The sequence below is a fragment of the Sceloporus undulatus genome, chromosome 2 (genome assembly GCF_019175285.1).
Source record: "Sceloporus undulatus isolate JIND9_A2432 ecotype Alabama chromosome 2, SceUnd_v1.1, whole genome shotgun sequence".
Lineage (NCBI taxonomy): Eukaryota > Metazoa > Chordata > Lepidosauria > Squamata > Phrynosomatidae > Sceloporus > Sceloporus undulatus.
Window position 1 is genome coordinate 147,810,265 of NC_056523.1, and position 17,989 is coordinate 147,828,253.

The 17,989-nt window shown below is 38.6% G+C and overlaps 1 protein-coding gene across 9 annotated transcripts in view; it reads left to right on the plus strand.

Annotated features, from left to right (window-relative positions):
• Positions 1-17,989, plus strand: part of BAIAP2 (BAR/IMD domain containing adaptor protein 2) — a 182,841-nt gene that overhangs the window by 89,963 nt on the left and 74,889 nt on the right. For all 9 annotated transcript variants that reach the window (XR_006102222.1, XR_006102223.1, XM_042452483.1 and 6 more), the window contains exons 4-6: positions 11,704-11,765; positions 13,620-13,691; positions 16,054-16,191. Coding sequence is in view for 7 of the 9 variants with exons in the window: in XM_042452483.1 (XP_042308417.1) it covers positions 11,704-11,765; positions 13,620-13,691; positions 16,054-16,191 (272 nt within the window). In the remaining 2 variants the exon portion in view is untranslated. The remainder of the gene's footprint in view (positions 1-11,703; positions 11,766-13,619; positions 13,692-16,053; positions 16,192-17,989) is intronic.

A 17,989-nucleotide genomic window follows, 5' to 3' on the forward strand; every position in this document is an offset into this window, starting at 1 on the left:
AAAAAAAAAAAAAAGAGAAGATTTTCTTTCATCTTGGCACAGTTAGTACTTCTTTTGATCAGGAAACCATTGATCATTGCTGCTTGGGTGCTCTGAATAAACAAAAAATAAATTCCTTCTCACTTGTGTTGTAGAATTGCTTAGAAGTTGTCCTCAAGAATGTTTTGTTGAAGATTAGCTCTACCTGCATTCTCCTGGTTATATCTGGTCTCGGTATTGTTAGTGATAGGACTTTTCAGATAATAAAGCATGGGTTCTATGACTTATGATCTAAATTCACCAAAAGTGTGCCAAGCAAAGTGACTTCTGTAAAGATTTTCTGTTAGAGACCACATTTTGTTAAAGGCTGTGAATGCACATGGCAGCTTCTGGTGAAAAACACATTCCTTGTTGCACATGAATTCCTTTCTATAATGACTACTGCATCAATATTTTCCAAGTTCTAGATTTCTTGGTGAAGAAATGAGTTCACAATTATTAATGTTTTTAGTACTTTGGGGATAATTTGCTGTCTGTCCATTTCTTGAGTTCTTGTGAAGCAGATGTTTGTTCCTGCTTGGGGCTACTGAGTAATGGAGGACCATAAGTCATGATGCTTGCAGTTAGCAATACTGTACATACTCTGTCATTCTCTCTCGCGCGCCCCCCCTTTCTTTCTCTTTTTCTCACTTTGTCTCTCTCTCACACACATCAGCAACTATGTTTAGCAGTTTTTGTTGCAGAATTTTGACATAATGCAGCACCTTGTGCAAGCTTTGGAACCTAACAAAACTTTCTTAATTGCTGTCATATTCTAACAATGTTTTGGGCACGTGAGCTATAAGCAATACACCACAGATGGCCAAGTTGCAGCAGAGGTGCTGCAGATGATCTAATCATCTGGAAAGGTGGTTCACCTGGAAAGGAGGAGGACTGCATTTGCTTGCAGCTTTGCAAAGGGTCCCTCTAGCCAGCTGAAAAAAGTCAGATTAGTTTCTTTCTGATTGCCTTTGCAACATCAGACAGCTTTTCTACATATCCCTGTTAGTCACAGAATACTGATTTCTGTTTCTGATGTGTCAGGGCTGATAGTAATTCCTAACCAATCATCAGAGTTTATCACATGGGGGAAATCCCATGCAGAAACGGGGGTTTAAACTAGAAAAAAACAACACAAAAGCAGGGTGATTTTCACACGACGTCATTTTTAAGCTTATGTTAACCTGAATGGAAAGTGGACAGAAAGTAGACAAAAGTAAAAAGGAGCAGCTTTTGTTTATTTTCCGTTCGGGTTAACATAAATTTAACAACATGTATGAAAATCAACCTGCTTTCGCTGGTTTTTCCAGCTTTTTAAATCCTGTTTCTGCGTGGGATTTCCCCTGTGTGATAAACTCCAACAAACAACTAATTTTAGAAACATTAACTGGTCAATACAAAGACATTATGTACAAAAATGAATCACCATTTAGTGTGTAAGAGATCTGACTGATACAGGGAACATAGATCTCCTCCTACCCAAGTTTGTAGCAAAACTTTTAAATCCGTGTTTGATATTCAAACTTGAAATAACTTTTCCATTAAAGTTTCTGCTGAAGTCCTTCTGGCTTCCTACTTCTGCATGGAGGATATCACAGTTGTGTGTGTGAGAGAGTGCTTTTTGTATAAAATCTCTACTTCTTTATACAGTATAATTATTTGGAACATCTTAGCAATGGTAGTAACTAGAAAAACAGGCCTAGATTTTCCACTTCCTTTTGCCAATGTATGCTGAAAGCATTTATTTTATAGACATTAGGCCAATCTTTTTATCACATTGAAAATAGAAACCTGAACAAAATTACATTCTGAGTTTTTTGGGGGGTGGGTTAGGTTTTTGGTTGTTTGTTTGCTTCCTTTAAAATGTTTATATATTTAATGATTTTGATCAGTTTGACTTAATAAGAATGCTACTTTCACACAGAATGGTAAGACTGGACTCTGCAAGCTGATGCTTGCAACCTGGTTGGCTCCTCCCATCAACTGCATATACAGCTTGCAAATCAAAAATGGTTGACTTGAACTTGTTGTACAAATGTGGCATCATGGCTTGTTTTTTTCCTTTACAGGTCTGGATGGTAAGCTAGTGTTTGTTCTTGGCTTATGGTTCTGATTTGCTTAGCTGCTTGTGCTAATTGGAGGAGCCAAGCAAACATGAATTGGCTGCATTGCACAAGCACATGCTGGCCATAAAACAAGCAAAAAAAGAGTTCAAAATCCAACCTATGTTGATACTTCTATTGATATGTTTTCCCCACTCCAAGTACTAAATGTGTCTCCACAGCTGAAAATGCAGAGATTTTCTTGAGATATTAGTTGCGCACTTCTGACACAGTGGCCTGAGGACTCATATGGAAATAAGCAAGCACTGTTGGAAGGAGGGATGAATTGCAGTTTCAAAAGGGTGATCCAGATCTGATTGCCTCTATCTTATTGCCTTGTTCCCACTTAGCTTACTGCCATGGGTATGGATATTTCTATGCACATTTCCTAAATACAGCATAGTACAAATGCCACAACCACAACATTGTCACCTTTGGCCCCTCAGCATGCTATCTTACTATCTTTGCCTGATGAAGAAGCCAGTAAAGCTTTAAAAGCTAGCATGATCTATTTTGTGCCATATGTAATCAGAATGTTACTTCCAGATTCAGAAAATGGCTAGTGTGTGCCCTTTGTGGATTCTGGAGGATCCAAAAATGGCCCTCCAACCCTCTTTGCAGGCTCACATCTTCTCTAGAGAAAAACAAAACTGAATTCAGTGTAGTCCATTAGATAATACAGGTTGTTGAATTCACTTCCCAGCTAAACTGACTTGAATTGTTTACTGAAGATATGTTGCTATATCTCCATTGCTATATACAGTAAACATGGAATAAATATCAATTGGTAAAGTTGGGCTGCATTAAAAAAAAGAATTCTGTAGAACAGAAACTTTAGATGAAAGCTGTAATTTCTCAAGAATGTGCAGAGCTTCTCATCCTTGTGGTTATAGAGGAATTGCAACTTACAAATAAATATTCTGGCTCTAATTTCTGCAAATAAATGCAAGTAGTTGGATGTATTGTGTTTGTTATGGGTTTTTGCATTCTTCATGGAAGAAATCACAGCTAGGTTTTATAACATCACTTTTCTGCTTCTGAATACATGGCCCAGGAACTTCTCTTTCACTTCTGCATTTCAACCAGAGAACAATTTCCTGTAGATTTTGTGGCCTTAACCTTTTGCTCAAACTTTTCTTTTCATGGTCGAAACCATACATTGCAGATGCTATATTTAATTGCAGTAGGTGACTGGCAGAGTTAACAAGCGTTTTGATTTGTTCAAGGCCATAGCGGGCCGCTGTAAGCCCTACAACTTCATTCATTTCCTTGAAAACCCTTCTGTTTCCATTACAGTATGTGCTATCAGGTAGCTGCAATGTAAATTCAAGAAATGGCTCGGGAAGCCAGATAGGCACCTGCTTTAGATCATGATTTAGAATCATAGGCTCCATATAGACAGGCCAAAATAAAGCTGCTTTGGGTCACTTTGGAGGTATGCTGTTTAAATGATGCATGTGTACTAAAAGTCCGGAAGCAGCGCCAAAGCCAAGATCCAGTCCTAAGGACTAGAGTGCAGCTTTGGCACAGCTTCCGGACTCTTAGTACACATGCATCATTGAAACAGCATACCTCCAAAGTGACCCACAGCAGCTTTATTTTAGCCTGTCTGTATGGGGCCATAGGTTGAATATGGTGAAGAAGTCATCTTTCAAAGGTTTGGGTGCATTGTACTATAAAAACTAGTACTCAGCGGATGGGAAATCTTGTACAGGTGTACTCCATGAAGTAGATGTGTTTCTGGGTTTTTCATCTCTAAAAGTAACTTTGGTACCAGAAGTAGAAATAAAATAGAATAGAGATAGGCTCCTTCAATGCACACACAAAAAGAACAGTTATACAAGTTTCAGCAAACCTTTTATACTAAACTAATTATGCACATGTGAAATGAAACAAACAGGTTAGGTAAGCATTGCCTAAGTAAATGAAAACATCTTCTAGAGACCACTTGAATGCTTCCTCCCAAATGTATCCTGGTATGATTTTTTCTTTCTTTCAACAGCCTGTACTTATGATTTCCGTTTTGGTGGTTAAATTTATATATGTATGCTTTTTCATCATGCCAGGGTAACAGGTGAGGCAAGCTAATTTGCTTTCCCCTTTTCTTTCTATTTTGCACTTCATATGTGCTCAGGGATGCAGTGGCTCAAGTGGTTAAGACACTGACTCTGTTGATTGTGAGATTGGCAGTTCGAGGCCCGGGGGCTGCATGATGGGGTGAGCTCCTGTCACTAGTCCCAGTTTCTGCCAACCTAGCAGTTTGAAAGCATACAAATGTAAGTAGATAGATAGGTATCACTTCTCAGTGGGAAGGTAACAGCATTTGGTGCAATCATTCTGGCCACAAAACCACCAGAGCAGTCCTCGGATAATGTTGGTTCTTTGGCTTAGAAACTGAGATGAGCACCACCCCCTACAGTTGGTTACGACTAGACATTCATATCAAGGGACTACCTTTACCTTTACATGCTCAATAAGGGATTCTGGAGGCAGCTGTTTACCTTGCCTGGTGTGCATAAGCACACACACCTACAATTGGGTCACCTAGAGCAGAATCCTATTATTTCCTAGGTCAAGCTTTATTGTATTATTTATTGCAGACGTGCTGCTGTGACCCAACACTGAAAGCCTGTCTTTTTACAGCCCTCCTTTATTCATTTCATTTCTATGCCACCTTTCTCCCATAAAGAGACCTAAGGCAGCTGACAAAAATAAAAGTATTTTAAAACTTTACATTAAAAGTTTAAAAAAACAATTTAAATCAACTAGCTAAAAACAATATAAAATTATATAATCATACAAAAGTTTAAAACCTAACTGCTTCACATACCCCAAATAAAAGCTTTCCTGACACTGTTTTACCATTGTCTGAATGCCAGTGTGCAAAAAAACCCAAAGAAAAAACAACAAACCTTCCAGCTAGACAGAAGACCAGGAATGGGGACTGGGCTGGGCTCCCCATAAAATGACTTTGTAAAAAAGGAGCTGCTTTGTCAGAGGCTTTGTTAACTGAGGTATGTCTGTACTTTCAAAGGATGGGAATTTTAATATGAGAGTAGACTGTTTTGCAGTATGGTGGACTAGAACTATATCAAACTGGGTCTGGGGTCAGTGGCTCAGCTAACCTACTGCTATGGCTAAATGCCAACAGGCAAAAGCTCACCAGGGGTTTTCCTCCTGGAGTTTCCAGAAGGTATACCCATAAGCTCCTGATTCAAAATCTGTGCTATGCTCTGAGGTGTGTCATATCCTTGGTTTTACTACAATGTTACTTGATTAATTGGTCAAATGTAATTAAATGGGAGGGGGCACAGTACAGCCCCCTGCTCCTAACTACCATCTCCATCAATCCCAACCGCTCCACTCTCTCAGGACTATACTTTTTTGGGCAAAACCAACATAGAACAACAACAAAATTAATTGCCTCTCCTGAAAGCCTGTAGGAGTGGTACCTCCATATCTTCCAAAATTTAATAGATTAAGACTGGGACGTGTGTGGCCGGACAACTTCAGAATGTGGTCAAAATGGTAAAAGTTGTTCATAAGGATGGAAATATAAGCTAGGAGATGCTGCAGCAATTTGCTTTTCCTGGGCTGACTAGGAAGGGCAAGATACCACCCTTCTAGTCTCCCCCTCCTAAATTAATTGAGTGCAAACTACAGTACTTTTGTACTTTGAACTCAGTTTGCAGCAATTGAATTAAACCAGGACATAGGGTCAAGGGACTAATGCAATAACTTTTTATTCACATTCATTAACCTATGTTGACAGGATGAAAAACAATATTATTGTTAAACACATTGAAAATTACAACAAACTTGTTTGGAAAGCCATAATATTATTTTGCACCTAGGTAGGGAGAGCACAGGGGCTGAAAGGATGGTAGATTTTCTGAAAACTTTTAAAATTGGGATTTTCAATAATGAACATACATGACAGCATACAATCCATAGAGAGAATTTCCAGCACATCCCCCTTACCTGGGTCTTACTATATATTAATTGTAAGGTACTGGTCAACTTTTTATCTTAATTGCATAGAATATGTGTCTTGTTAATAGCATCTATTTAGATGATTTACAATATAATAAAGTACATTGTATCAGAATCTGTCTTGCCAGAATTCTAGTTGTTCTGGTTAACCCTGTATAGAATTAAAGTCTGAAAAATAAAGAAGAAATTGTAATGAAATTGTCTCAAACACATCTTCTTCAATCTCTCCCCCTGGCTGATCTGCTTCTATAGGTCAGCTTCTCAACGCCGGCTACCAACCAAACTTAGTCATTTTTGGGGCTAGAGATTGTGAAGGTCATCCCAGTTCTGAACAGTCACTGCTTCCTAGCTGAACCCCAATGTTATTCCATTGAGGTTTTGTCTTTTAAATTCTCATTTTCTCCATCAAAAATTGACAGCAGTAAAGTGTCTTTATGGTAAATGACTGATTGTTCATATTTACTAACCAAGCCAGTATCTTATCCCAAAATTTCTTGATGTCTGGGCATCTCAGCCAAATGTGTTCTAGTGATCATGAACAAAGAATAGATATTTCAAAGTTAATTTTGTTTAGCTTAGTTGGGCAGGGTACACTTTTTGGAGGCTGCAGAAATTGATTTATATAGAGTAGGGCAATGCCCATATTTTGTTTTTGTTTTTTCTGAGGTGTAGTATTTAGATTAATTTCCCAAATTATTCTGAATTCACTGGACTTTTTGACAAGACCAGTGAAAAAATATGGGTATTGTCCCCACCTTATATAAATACTGTAATTGATAAAAGTCTTAACCTGTGAAACCACTCCTTTATTAAAACCTCCTTTATCTAGGCATCTTAATTTATATAATGTTGGGCTGCTTAGTAAAGATTTGGTAGATGGTGCATATGAACTGGGGATTTGCCAGTCCCACCTACTTCACTGTGGCACTCCAATACTGTATTTGTTGACAATCTAGTAGAGAACTATCTTCAGAAAGTGCTTGATTAATGGAAGGGGGAGTGTCTGTCCCTCTGATGAAGTAATTCCTTATGCTTAGGAATAATTCGCCCTAAATTGGCAGCATATCTTAATGACTGACTTGTACTTGGCAGGGAGCTCAGAGGATCTATTCATTTAATGGCAAATATATATGGCAACTTCCAAAGGGGAACATCTTCAGCTTCACTGTTCTTCCACAGTTTCCCTATACTGAGACATTAATTCAATAGTGACTAGATCATTTGGGCCTCCCAAACAAATGGTGATCATGTCTGACCCTTATTACCTTTATTAATTCTGACAGGATCACAGCCAGAGCTGGAATGGCTTCTGGGTCTGGGGCTAGAATAGATCCACAACATAAATTTCATTGTGTACTGCCTACCAATAACAAGAATAAAACTATCATGCTTGTTAAAGAGTGCTTGTAAAATTATAAGGCACATTTCCAAAATGGGGATCTAATAAGCTTCTTCATGTTGTGAGTGGAATTTTTAGAGTCCCCTGTGCAGCTGCTGTAATCAAAAGTTGTAGATAGTCATTTTAAAGACATAATGCTCCAGTATTTTATCCTCCAAAGAATTTATTCAGTTTTCTTGTTTATCTACCTCAGGCTAATACTGTCTTGCAGAGGGGCAGTGGGAGAAGAGATGGAGATAAGTAACTAACTACGGTAGTTAAAATAAGTGTTAACAATTAAGTTCGAGATTTTTCTTATGAAACGAGGTAACTTAATTAAAAAAATTAAAAACAAAGCTATTAAGTCAGAATTTTAATTTTAACTTAATTTTATAATTAAGTTAAATAATTAATTACATAAAACACAGTGCTAAAGAGCCAATAAATTTTATATTTCCTAGCTGGTTCTTTGCCCAAAACTTAGCTCTTTTGGATTTTTGCAAAACTATTACCCTTTGTCTTAGTCTCTTGCAGTTGGGGAATTAAAAGATTTAGCTCACAAGATCTGAGCACATAGATTAAAGGGGCAGGGGTTAGATGGGAGATGCGGTTTTCACAAAATTTCTGCACCTGTTCCCTTCTCTCCCGAACTTGAAACGGGGACAAGGAGGTGGGGCAGAATGGGGGGAAAAATCACAGATGGCATTTTTCCCCCCAGCTTCATTTCTGGTGAGGCTTTTAGTGGGGGCATTTCACATAGTTTTAAATGGCAATTTGACATAAACTTAATTGCTACATTTCTCCCCTTCTATATAAAAGTAATTGAGTTAGATTTTTCACTTAGCAGCACTTAACTAGACATATCAACCCATTTCTACTAACTTTTCCTATCTCTGAGGGGGTGAGGTAATAAAGTTTAAAGAAGAGTTTCTAATCTTGCGCCTCCAATTTGGAGCTCAATTGATTCCTAATACTTATTTGAAAATGCCATCTCCAAAACTGTGGAGCCTTGGTTTGTGTATGTGTGTGTATATATATATGTGGGGGCCAATCCTCCACCTCTTTCCAGATGGAGAGCTGTCTGGGGAAAGGCAGCTATGCTATCTGCCTGGGAAAAGGGCGGGGAGCCAGTTAAAGGGGCAGGGGAAGGAGCTTGCATGCTCCTGCTCCTCTTACCTCACCCACCTGTCCCTTTAACTGGCTTCCGGGGGGGAGTTATTCGCGGTTTTTCCACATTCACAAATGTGGAGGGATGACTGTACTTTTGTTGATACAGCCTAGAATCGCAATGGCCTTTTTAGCTGCCATATCACACTGTTGACTCGTGATCAACTTGTGGTCTATTCGGACTCCTAGATCTCTTTCACATATAGTCTGGTTAAGCCAGGTGTCCCCCATCCTATATGTGCGCATTTATTTATTTATTTATTTATTTATTTATGCATGCATGCATGCATGCATGCCCTAAGTGCAGTACCTTACATTTCTTCGTGTTGAAATTCATTTTGTTAGCTTTGGCCTAGTTTTCTAATCTATTAAGGTTATTTTGAATTTTGATCCTGTCCTCTTGGGTATTAGCTATTCCTCCTAATTTGGTATCATCTGCAAATTTGATAAGCATTTGCCACTCCTAGGCTTTGGAACAACCTGCCGGATGAGATCTGTCATATTACCACTCTAGTAGCCTTTTTAAAGGCCTTTAAGACGGATCACTTCCAGCAGGCCTTTCCAGATCAGCCCTTCTAGATTGGCCTCCCCCTCACCGACATCTTTGGCCCCATTCCCTCCTTGAAGAAGATACTCATCCTGCCTCAAATCTACCCGAAATTTTAAACAAATTTAGTATTTGAAATTCTTAATTTAATTTAATTTAATTTGTTGTTTAATTGATTTGCCATTTTATTGCTCTTTGGTTTATGTTTTTATGTTAGGGGGAGGTTTGGGATTTGGGATTGTTTTTAATTGTGTATTTTTATGTTTATGATATTTTATTGTTAAACTTTTGCTGTAATCCACCTTGATTCCCTAGGGAAAAGGCAGAATATAAATTATTATTATTATTATTATTATTATTATTATTATTATTATTATTATTTCAGTCATTGATAAAGATGTTGAATAGCACTGGGCCCAGGACCTGTAGCACTCCACTGGTCACTTCTCTCTAGGAAGAAGAGGAGCCATTACTGAGCACCCTTTGGGTTTGACCAGTCAACCAGTTATTAATCCATTTAACAGTTGCATTGTCTAGCCCACGTTTTTATTATCTTGTTTGCAAGAATAACATAAGGGACATTGTCAAAAATCTTACTGAAATCAATATATGCTATATCTACCACATTATCTATATCTACCACATTATCTTCATCTACCAAGCTGGAAATTTTATCAAAAAAAAAAAGATATCAGATTAGTCTGGCATGTCTTGCCCAAGGTCACACAGTGAGTTTTGCCATGACTGTTTGGGGATTCGAACTCTGGTCTCCAGTGTCATAGCCCAGTGCTCAAATTAGCACTTAAAAAAAGGTCACAAGTGTTCTTTGCATTTTCTGAAATCAAGCTGGGTATCAGTTGAAACAAACAAATTTTTAAAAGGTGGTCAGTGGGAGAGAGAATATATTTCAGCAGAAGTCATTAAAAGCTCAGCTCTGCAGTTTGTGATAAGGTTGGTGAAGTTAGCTGTAATGTAAGTTGCATTGTGCCGAGTGCAGAATGATTTTTGGCTATTACTGGGAAAAGAAGTGGTGGCTTTTCTCCTGCTGAAAATATTAAAACCAGCAATTATTTTGATGTACGTTTCACACTAATTGGGACACATGGGACTCTTTTAGATAGTGCACTTTAATTAATCTCCATCTTTGTCGATATAAAAGTTTTTTTTCCTTTCCTGTTCTCTTCGTTAAAACGAACCTGTGTGTTCCAATTAGCACTAGAGAAAGTGCACTAAAATAATGGCTGGGCTGTATTTTTTCTAAGAGAGGGTACCCATTTTTCCTCCATCCCTTCATGCTTTGCACCACCTGTAGTCTCTCTGTACCAGGACAATCTAATTAAATCTGCCTAACAACTCCTCGAGTCCATTTTAAATCTTTTACTACAAGGAACAGACACAGGATTTTCATTTTGCCCACTAACATCTGCCTCCCTGCCCTGCTGTCTTTGGTTTTGCTTAACATCCATCCTGAACAGGAGTTTTGGTGAACTTAGATTCTTGCCCATTGTGATGTGATATTTAGCTGGCCCTCATAAAGACAGCATGCTAATGTTTGGGATTTCTTGCCATATCTGGAATTTAATTAGCAAGCAGCAACCAAAAGATTGGACTTGAAATTATCTAGATAGCAGAAGTGAATATATTTGAAAGCAGACTAAGACTGGGATTAAATATGATCCTTCTGTATACTATATGTGGGGTTTTTTTTGGGGGGGGGTAGGGGAGGAGTGGAGACTGGACCTTATTTAGCTAAGATGTTAAAGCATTAGGCATGTGTTCCTTAGGTTTGCTTTGGAAATGGGAGTAATATTATATTCACTCCCACGCCTCATATTGGGAAATTCAATGAAGATGATTCAATTAGGAATCCTAGGGAATAAAATACAGTACCTTGCAGAAACCTGAGGTCTTCTTATTGTCTGTAGTGGGCAACTATCAATCAGCATGTGGCGTGAGCTACATAACCTTTTTCATTGCTCACTTTGGGAGAGATTTGGGTCTGATCAAGACACTCACTGCATAGACTACATGTCAAAGACTGAGGCCAAGATGCTACACATATTTAGAATAGCCAATATACACAAGTGCAGTTATGCTGGATCCCACAGTTGCACTACTCTTTGCATCACAGGTACCATGGGCTTGAGCTCACCCATAATCAACAGCTGATTAGCTCTACTCCTACAAAATCCACAGTGAGAGAGAAGGATCTGTGTGTATGCTTGTGGAATGATTGGCTGCTCTAGGAACTAAATTTACACAGCACAATGGTTTTTTAAAATACGATTGTATGATTTTCGCTAACCTTAAATGGAGCTCCTGAAAGAAATACTCTTTCCTAAGCCTTCAGGGGGAAAATGTAATTATTAGCATAAACAAAGAGCACAAGCTTGTATTTTGGAGGAGTGAGAAGAGAAGGTTGATATAGAACAGTCTTTCATACGTCTTCTTTGGTCTCTCTCCCCTGCCTTTGTCTCTCTTCTCCCTTTCTTTCCTAGGGGATGTTCTTTTCCAGATGGCTGAAGTCCACAGACAGATTCAGAATCAGTTAGAAGAGATGGTAAGCACTTTATTTCCTGTTGACATGTCCTTTTTACAGAGAGTGGCCAAGGGGCAGCCTGCACTCTGTTTGGTAGATGTGGATGTAAAATACATCTGTTGCAGAAGAGTTGCCAAGTCCTTTAAATAAGAATAAGGACCTCTGAAGAAGTCACAAACCAGACAAAATTGTAAATCATGCTCTCACCTCAGAAATGTCCAGAAAATAACTAGAATTGCAAATAAAAAGTTATCTTTTGGCAGGTTTCATGAGCTGCCAAGACAGAATGAACCTCTTTGCTGTAATTTAACCCCATTTTATTGGGAAGGGGGATTCACTTGATTTTGTTTTTGTTATAGGACACACATTTCTTAAGTTATGGTCCATTGTCAAAAGGGTGTTAATTTATTGTGTATGCACCTTGTAAATATCACCATTCATGCACAACACTCACACACACACACACAGAATTACTGCAAGTTAAAGAGAAACATAATACACATCTCTTTTGTATTAGGGACCTTTTTATTAATCGCAAACAGATCTACTAATTAAGCCGCAAGGTCTCCCATATCATGGCTAGAGAGAATCCAGGTAAATGCCTCGCCAAGCAATCACCCAGGTCATTTTTGGTTTCTGAACACTTAAATAGAACACTTGTTAGTATCACAAGGGGTCAGATCTCTCACACATAGAGATGATTAACAGAGGTGTCTCTATGGTTAACCTGTGGGGCTGGGAATGGTTTGTAAATTTGATTTGGGCAGTTCTTTCACATATAATCAATGGAACCAAATCTGAATACCTTTGTGAGTTAACACAGTCTCATTCCACTATAGGGAGATCTCATTCGGAATACAGTAATTCATAGGTGGCACATTAAGCCACCTCCAGATTTCATTGCAAACAAAGAGCCATCCCATATCTGCTAAAGGGTCTGGAGTGGTCATGGCTCAGTGGTTCATAGGTGGCTTTATTACCCAAAATCTAGATTTTTTTCCCCCATTGGTCACCATTTTGTTCTGTGTGTGTTCCTTAACTGTTTGGTTTAAATTGATTATTATAATTTTTTATCATCATCATGCTGCTCATTTCTTGTAGGATCCTCATTTGAAAATATTGTATATATATTTTAGCTATATGTTCTGAAAAAAATATAATAAAATAATTATTTTTAAAAACACAGTACATATCATCATAGTGTGGAGGACTATGCTCTTGGGCTAAGTCCAGCGAACTATGTGCCTGCTATGTCTGCAGTCCAGGTGCTACCTGTTGATGCCACATCAAGAGTCCTGTTCTCCCCTCTTAAGGGTCTTTATCTTGATCTTGGCCTTTAAATAGAGAATTGTAAAATAAGGTTAACATATTTTCTCATTGATCCCACTTACTCAGCTATCTTCCCAGGTCTGGCTCAGCTGTCCTATACAGTAGTTGCTTTGCCCTACTTAATGTTGTTTTTAATACTTATCCATATTTATTCTGTTCTGTCTATTACCATCAAGTTCTAAAGATCCTTGGGGGAGCATCTTTCAAATTAGCTTCTTTCACCCCTTCCAACCTTTTTGAGCATCTTTCTGTATTTAGATAGTGAAGTCATTATAGAGCCTAGTCTAGCACTGGACTAGGACTCTGGAGACCAGGGTTTGAATCTCGGTTCCGCTATTGGAAACCTACTGGGTGACCTTGGACAACTCACATTTTGTCTCAGAGGAAGGCAAAGGCAAATCCCTCTGAACGAAGCCTACCAAGAAAACCTCATGATAGGTTTTCTCCTTAGGGTTGCCATAAGTCAGAAATGGCTTGAAGGCACATAGCAACTGAAGACACACAGCAGCAGCAACAACAACTTCTTCTGTTCTGTTTGGTTCTCAGCTGAAGTCCTTCCACAATGAGCTACTAACACAACTGGAGCAGAAAGTAGAACTGGATTCACGGTATCTAAATGTAAGTGGCACATAACTTATTCTTCATGTAAAATGAATCACTCTGGCTGTATCTCTGTTAGCACTGTATTGGTAGAAGTAGAAGGGCTTCAGTTGTTTGAAGATGAAGATGCAAAGAAAATGGGATTATCTGATCCACATAAGAAAAGAGCATATTCAAAGTCACTTAATTCAGATTATTCTGTTAAATGGTTCCTAATTCAGATTCACAGAGATTCTAATGTCTTTTTTTTGGGGGGGGGGGAGATAGATTTGATTGCAGTTCAGTTAGATGCTGTGCTAAATACAGAGTTCTTTGAGATGTGATAAAGTAAGAGGTAGAGGGTTGAATTATTATGTTGACATTATGACATGATATTCAGCATGCACAAATGTGGAAATAATAAGATAAACTTTCATACCTCCCTCTGTCTCCAATCCAGTCCCACTATGCTGGGAGATTCAGATAGAGTTGTAAAGTATGGGAAATAGGAAGTACAAGCCCATTGCACTTCCTGTTTTTCATCCTACACCAATTCTATTTATGGCTGTATAATTATGTTGAAGGGATGAATATGACTGGCATCTGAATTTGAAACCATTGATGATGTTCTATTAACCAAAACAGAATATAGAAAAAATATTTCCAAATTCAATACTTTCCATTCTTTTCTCATTTGTGTAGGAGCATATTTCTACCATTTCTAGATATGAAATGATCATAGGAGTCATGATTAACTAAGAAGATTATCACACTGCCCCTTTCTATCATTCCCTACTGACCTTAGTGTGGGTTGAAAACTTTTAAGCATGATTTTATCACACGCCTTCATGCTCAGGTCAGAGGCATGCCATATCTGATTATGGCATCCCATACCTGATCCTGACTTCTCCCGTACTTTGCAAAGAATGGGTAAATCTCGTTCTTTCACAAAGGTGCCAGATATGGATATGGGATTCCATGATCGGGTATGGGATGTCTCTGGCCTGAGCAGAGGCATGCAATAAAATCTGTGTTTCGAAGTTTTCATCCATGCCGAGCTTGGGAGGGAAGGACGGGAAAGGGCAGTGCAATAATCTCCTAAATTTCAGCAGGGTTTTTCATAGTCATTACAAAGCTACAACATAAGAAGTGCCATATGGGATTAGCTATCCAGCATTTTGTCTCCCACAGTGGTCAACCAGAGTGCTGTGGGAAGCCACAAATGGGACAAGACTACTATTGTTCCCCAACAACTAGTATATAGAGGCTGAATCTGCCATCATTCAGCTTCCCTAGATGATCCTTAGAAGTTCTAGTACTATATAAGAGTGAGAAATGTCAGAATAGCTAACATTGCCTGGAAGGTGAGATGGGAATTTTAAAAAAGAAAATATAAAGACACTCATTTGTTTGTGTGTGCATGCGTGCGTGCGTGCGTACACCCATGTGAGTGTGCTAAAGTGATTTTTATTGTAGTATCCAAAATGCTAAAGCAGCCACTACAGTATCTTGTTCCCTTTCAGATTCAAATGAAATATTTTAAAGCTTGAAGGCCCCAAACACTACACTTGAATTTTACAGCTCAACTAAAAAGCTTTGTTTTTAACATTTTATCTGCTGTGATTAGGGCCTAAGTACCCTAAAGGCCCTAAACCCTGTCTGATCTTGGACACTTAAGCACAGTCAGCCTTGGTTAGTACTTGGATGGGAGACTACTAGGTGCTGTGGGCTAGGTGCTGAGGAAGGAAGTGACAGAATGATCTCTGAGATTTCCTTGACTAAGAAAGCCCTATGAAATTCAAGTCATGTATACATGCATACACTGCTGCATTAGTTTGATAGAAAGGAACATATAATAATTATAAGATAGTGCCATTGTAAAATAGCACCATCCAATCCTACAAAACACACACACACACACCGATTTTGGACCTGTTTATTCTGGTGATAGTTCTGTCTTAGATGTTCCCAACTCTCAGTTAAGTCTTTGAATTAATGCTGACTTCTTCTGTTTTTTCATTCTTTATCAACTTCCAAATTCAAGATGAGCCATGTCCAGAGGAAAGGCTTTCCAAAGTCAGATGTAGCCTGTGGAGACATTTTACAGCATGCAACGTTGAGGGTTTAACTACATATTGTTTATAAGGCTCTCAGAGCTAGTAGTTCTGTTCTCTAGTTTACTGGAAATGTTTTCTCTACTTTCTCTCAGGGGAAGAAGTCAGCCTTTTATTTCTAAACAGGCACTCATTCAAAACATGCCCTCTAGCAGGTGTGAGGTCAGGACCTTCATGTCTGTAGGGAGGATGTAAACTGTGCTCATTAGGAACAGGGGAAAATCTCTGCCCATCTCTTCAGCATGTTTTCAGCTATTCAGCACTCCCACCACATCTTCCTTATCCAGGCTGCACTGAAGAAGTATCAGACCGAGCAAAGGAATAAAGGGGATTCACTAGAGAAGTGCCAAGCTGAACTGAAGAAGCTTCGGAAGAAAAGCCAGGGGAGCAAAAACCCCCAGAAGTACTCTGAGAAGGAGCTGCAGGTAAGAGTTGTTCTGCCTTGAAGGCCTTTTAGTTAAAAGTCAGTTCTTGTTATCCTCACTATTATTTAATACCAGCGGGACTTGTATGGTAGTCTTCTACCTACATATGGCTGCACTTATTTTGCTGGGCTGTTTTGATGGCATTTCCACTGTAGACTTAAGAAGTTGCAGGTCACATTACAGAAATTAATTTGGTTAATACTTTTTGTGCATTTTGCTTTGAGGAGAAATGGAGTCCATTTGCTAGAGAGAATTGGATTTCACAGGTAGAACTGCAGGATAAGTCAACATTATTCATTGCGAGTATTTTGACTGTTTCAGTTGTGTTCAGATGCTCAACAGTAGTGGTATCCTACTTTTTAAGTACATTGTAAATGTTACGGAAAAAAGCATAGTAGTTCAAAAACATTTAATTGACTGAGATGCTTTGGATGAATTAATTCCTCTGCATTTTCTTCAAAAATTACTTTTGAATGATTGTGCCCTCTGTCTATCTGATACAGTTATGACTATAATAACATCCCAAATCCACAAAATAGGAATACCTTTATACAACTAACCAAAATACACAAAATACACAATACAAGTTTTCAAAGCTACACTGGCTTCTTCATCAGGCAAAGGTATTAAAATCATACAAGAGAAAACGTAAAATGGCAATGTTAGTCATGGGCTGGTATTTTCTCAAGGTGTTGTTATTGTGGTGTTCTTTGGAGGGAAATCTGTGCAGGCTGACTCCTCCTCCTTCTGACATGTGGCACTGGGAACTTTACTATATGGCCAACATAACTCACCCTGAATGTTTCCTAGATAGACTATAGAGATTTGCTGCTGATGTCATTTAGTTTTCCTTTATTCCACCTCCCAGTCAAATGAATAAATATTTATTTCCATATGCCTGAAGGATTTTTCATTAGACATGACAAATATCAGTGACTACTGTTTTCAAGCCTCGTGTTGTTTTGTAATCAGGTTTTGACTGTGTCCCTAGAGAATAGGGCATGTAAGTGTCTAAACAGGCAGTATCTATTTCCTGATGGCAACAACAAAGCACCCTTGTATTGATCTCAGAGAAAGGAACTTGTGCAAAGAAAGGAACTTGTTCAAGAGCCAGAAGAGTGCTGGGTAGACATAGATGATGGTGGAACTGTTCTAAAAAAGCAATAATATTTTTGTTGATTCTGTGAAACAAGTGTTTGTTTCAGTAAACTAGAAAATATACAGAGAATGGCAGCCTTCAAGTGTTAATGGGTGTGACTGCTTGGTTAATCTCTTTCTCCTCTGATGGAGGTCAATGACTGTTTTAGTAGGTGCCCCACCTGCTGCAACATTGCAAGTTATAACAAGAAGCTTATAGGAATTCTGTTAACCTATTCTGGCCTAAAGAAATCTGATTTTTTGGTTGCAGCATTTTCTCCATGTCTAGGAAACACAATAATTACTTACAAAGCAGATGAATATAAGAGTAAAACAAGAATTCTTTATGGAGTGTTGGGGTGGGAGACCATGCTTCTTGCCATTCTTTTCTCCAACCTCCTTCCCTTTCAATCTAGAAACTGCTTACTCTTTCACTACTACTGTGACTGTAAGTCAGTGGCATGGTATACTTCACTAATGTAATGTATTATAGATGCATGTTATCTTGGTGCTAATTCCCAACACCAGTCCACCTGCAGCTCGCTGAGGGTGGTTTGGCTCTTCAGATTGCATAGGCATACTTGACTAAATGTTTTGATATGGTGAGTTTACTTTCAGTAATTTCTAACCCTTCCTGACCTGCTGTGCTACAAGCAACCAC